The sequence below is a fragment of the Miscanthus floridulus genome, chromosome 18 (assembly GCF_019320115.1).
Source record: "Miscanthus floridulus cultivar M001 chromosome 18, ASM1932011v1, whole genome shotgun sequence".
NCBI lineage: Eukaryota > Viridiplantae > Streptophyta > Magnoliopsida > Poales > Poaceae > Miscanthus > Miscanthus floridulus.
Window position 1 is genome coordinate 35,803,759 of NC_089597.1, and position 3,374 is coordinate 35,807,132.

Here is a 3,374-nt window from a genome sequence, read left to right on the forward strand (position 1 = left end):
ATTTCTTGCGCATGTAATTAGGAGATGTAGGGAAAAAAAAGTGTGAAAGTGAACCTTGTTCAGGAATGAAAGTGAAAAGAAACAGCTCCGATGTGAAAAAAAAACATCAAACTCATGTACTGTTACTTTTAACAAATGTGAAAGTGAAAAAAACATCAGACTACATCGTGCTGTCACTTGGTATATCTCAGACGTGTTCGAAGCTATTCATTCGCACCAACAAGTTTCAGGCCCCCCCAGGCGAAGTCGGGGCAGCGCTGGACGTGTGGCACAATCTTACTGGCATCCAGCCATTGGTCCTGCCAGAGGTTGTAGTTCGGCGGCTGGAAAAAGCACGGCTCCATTGACACGTCCCGGCCGCACGGCGGATCCGGCACCACTGTGCCGTTGGCCGGCTTGTACATCACCCACGGCCTCAGGCCACCGAGCCCCTGGGCGACGTACCCGAACGTGGACTGGCTGGTGGTCACCAGCACGTCGGTCAGGCTCAGCAGATAGATCTCGGCCCAAGCCTTGGTGTCGTGCGACTTCACGCCGAAGCGCTGGTACTCCTCGTGGCTGGGCTGGTGCACGCTCACCGCCTCCCCCGTGGCCGTCGCGTGCTCCCAGTACATGCTCCTGAGTTTCTCCTCGTACCAGGGCTTCAGGGACGTGACGAGAACGGCTTTAGACTCCTTGGCACGCGACGCTGGCAACGTCGTCGTCGGCTCTCCCGCGGCGCGCACTTCCGGGAGCAGCTTCTGCTTCTGCGTGCACGAGGTGATCTGCTCCAGGAGCTCCGGCGAGTTCGGCTGGCCGCCGAAGACGCGCACCTGGATCCCGACGCGCTGCGTGGCGCCCGCGAGGTAGGCGTCGTAGTAGCGCGTGACGAGGCCCCAGACGTGGTTGTTCGGGTGGAACAGGTACCGGCCCAGGTGGTGGAACACGGCGTCGCGCTCCGGGAACATCATGCCGAGCTCCCCTCGGAACGCTTTCGTAAGAAACAGCCCCGGCACGATGTAGTTGTCCGTGCTCATCACCAGCCACTGGACGTGCCGGAGCAGCCTCTGGTCTTCGTCCCAGAAGAAGTTCCTGTCATGGACGCCGGCGTCGCTGTGGAGGTAGACGTACGCGAACGCGGGCAGCTGCGCGTCGGCGGCGGCGTCTGCGCCGATCACCTTGTTCTTCAGCATGTTCCCGTACGTCTCGGCGGTGTCGATGCTGAAGTTGGCGTAGCTCGCCAGCGGGAAGCCCTCCGGCAGCAGCCACGTGGCTCCGAGGAACGGCTCGCAGAACAGGTTGTCCATGTCGTTGCTGGGGTCGACGAGGACGACGCGGTCCGTGAGCAGCGCGTACAGGAAAGCCGACGCTGCGGCGAGGATCCTGTTTCCGAGGCCTTCGATGGGTACGGAGACTATGTACCTGCACTCGGGAGACGCGACGCTCTTGCCGGATCTCAGCTGCTCGAGGGCGTTGCTGTAGGCGGCAGTGCCCGGGCCACACCGCCTTTGCAGGGACTCCTGCCGCCGCAGCTTGGAGACGAGGTACGTCGAGGGTTGCCTTCCGGCGTTTCGACGGTACGTGGCGGATTGGTACCGGCTGTGGCAGGATTCTTCGTCGAAGCCGTCGACCAGTAGGCCGCCGAGAAGCCTATCGTGGCGCCGCGCTGACGACCTCGGCTGCATGGCGAGATCATTCGAACCTGCAAACAAGTGATCTCAGAAACAAATAGGACTAAGGATGAAGGCCAGACAACTCAGTTTACATACGTGCGAACACATCGAATTAATAGAACTTCTTGACCTTTGCGTAAGCCGGCCACGGCAGTCTGAATCCAAATCCCCGGTGCTCCAGAATTGCTGCTCCCACTGAGGATGATGACGAGGAGAGGCACGGTCATCACGACGGCAGCGAGCACGGCACTGACCGCCCAGCTCCGCCGCTTGACGTTGGCGTCGACCAGCAGCTTCGCCATCTTCGCTTTTCGACGGACAGCGGAGCCTCTTCAAACTACTGCCAGTGCTCTGCAGTTCCCTTCGGACACCGTGCTAGCGGGCCTCACTAGTCACTGCGCCCTACCAAAAATGCTTCTTGGCTGCCGGAATGGCCACGAATGTTGTGTACGTAGTATATTATTGCGAAGCAGATCAACCACAGGTCTGCAATAGCAATCTGCACAATGCAGCAACCTCGAATCTCAAGGACTATACTAGTATATACTCTCATTTTACATTTGGAGTCCTATGACAGTTTAATATGGACTTTGAAAATGCTGCTAGACTTCACATGCAGTCTATGCAAAAGCTACATGTGAAATGTCTTCGTTACCACTAACTCTGAAAAAAAATGAACTCCTAGTAACAAGTCGCGATTTTTTTTACAGTGTTTTGGTTGGTGGCTTTGTCTCCTTTGAGCGTTGGGATGCACTACAAATCAACGTACAGATTGTTTTTTTTTTTTTTGCATGTTCAAGGTCATAGTACTTCGATTCTGGCATCAGACCTTTAATTGCAGTGGATAATGGTCAATGGAAGTCGGAGACCTTCCAATTTGACTCGGAGGCCTTAGATCCAATTTCAGCTAGGGATTATGAACTCGGGACTTTATAGTCCTTAGAGCATCTCCAACAATGTTTACCTATCCCCAAGCTGGATAGTGGAGGGCCAAAAATCCACTCCAGCAGACTACCTATCCCACCCAATAGATTTGTTGACTACCCAAATCCCCTCCCATTCCCCATTCCTGTTGGGCCAAGCAGACTACCCAAATCTTCTCTCTCCCGCCCACACGCCTCTCTCTCCCCTTCGTGCTCGCCCCAACGCCGCGGCCGCTGGACCTTCTCCAACGGATCTAGAGCGGGTGAGAAGGCCGGCGTGCGGCCCCTCACCAGCGTGGCCCTCACCGGCGCAGCCCTCACCAGATACGGCCCTCCCCCAGCACGGGAGGCTCACCAGCGGCGCGGCTCCCCTGCTCCGGTGGCGCGGAGCATGGCGCAAGCGACCTGCCTCAGCGGTGCGGCTCCCCTGCCCTGATGGCACGAGGCACAAACAGGCAACCTGCCCGGCGGGCTCCCGACGGTGCGCAGGCAAGCATCTCAAGAACTTGTGGGAGAAGCCCTTGTCCTTCACCTATTCTCCAAGTGCTTTGAGATCATTCATAAGCACTTGAAGCCTATGAAACATCTTCAGCACACTTTCATCCTCCTTCATCTTGAAGCTTGCAAACTTCTCTTTGAGAATGTAAGCCTTTGCACCCTTCACGGCTTGAGTGCCCTCAAATGATTCTTCCAACTTCTTCCAAGCTTCATGAGCCATCCAATATTCTTGATTTGCTCAAATGTTCTCTCATCAATTGTATCATGAATGGCACTAAGAGTAATGTCATTGTTTTGGAGA

General features: G+C 56.0%; 1 protein-coding gene across 1 annotated transcript; it reads right to left on the minus strand.

The window, feature by feature from the left end:
- Positions 1-203: 203 nt before the first annotated feature.
- On the minus strand, positions 204-1,954 carry LOC136519412 (galactoside 2-alpha-L-fucosyltransferase-like). The gene is made up of 2 exons (XM_066512816.1): positions 1,783-1,954; positions 204-1,681 (listed from the first exon to the last, which is right to left on the minus strand). Exons 1-2 carry the CDS (start codon positions 1,952-1,954, stop codon positions 204-206), a joined length of 1,650 nt encoding a protein of 549 aa, XP_066368913.1.
- Positions 1,955-3,374: the final 1,420 nt, after the last annotated feature.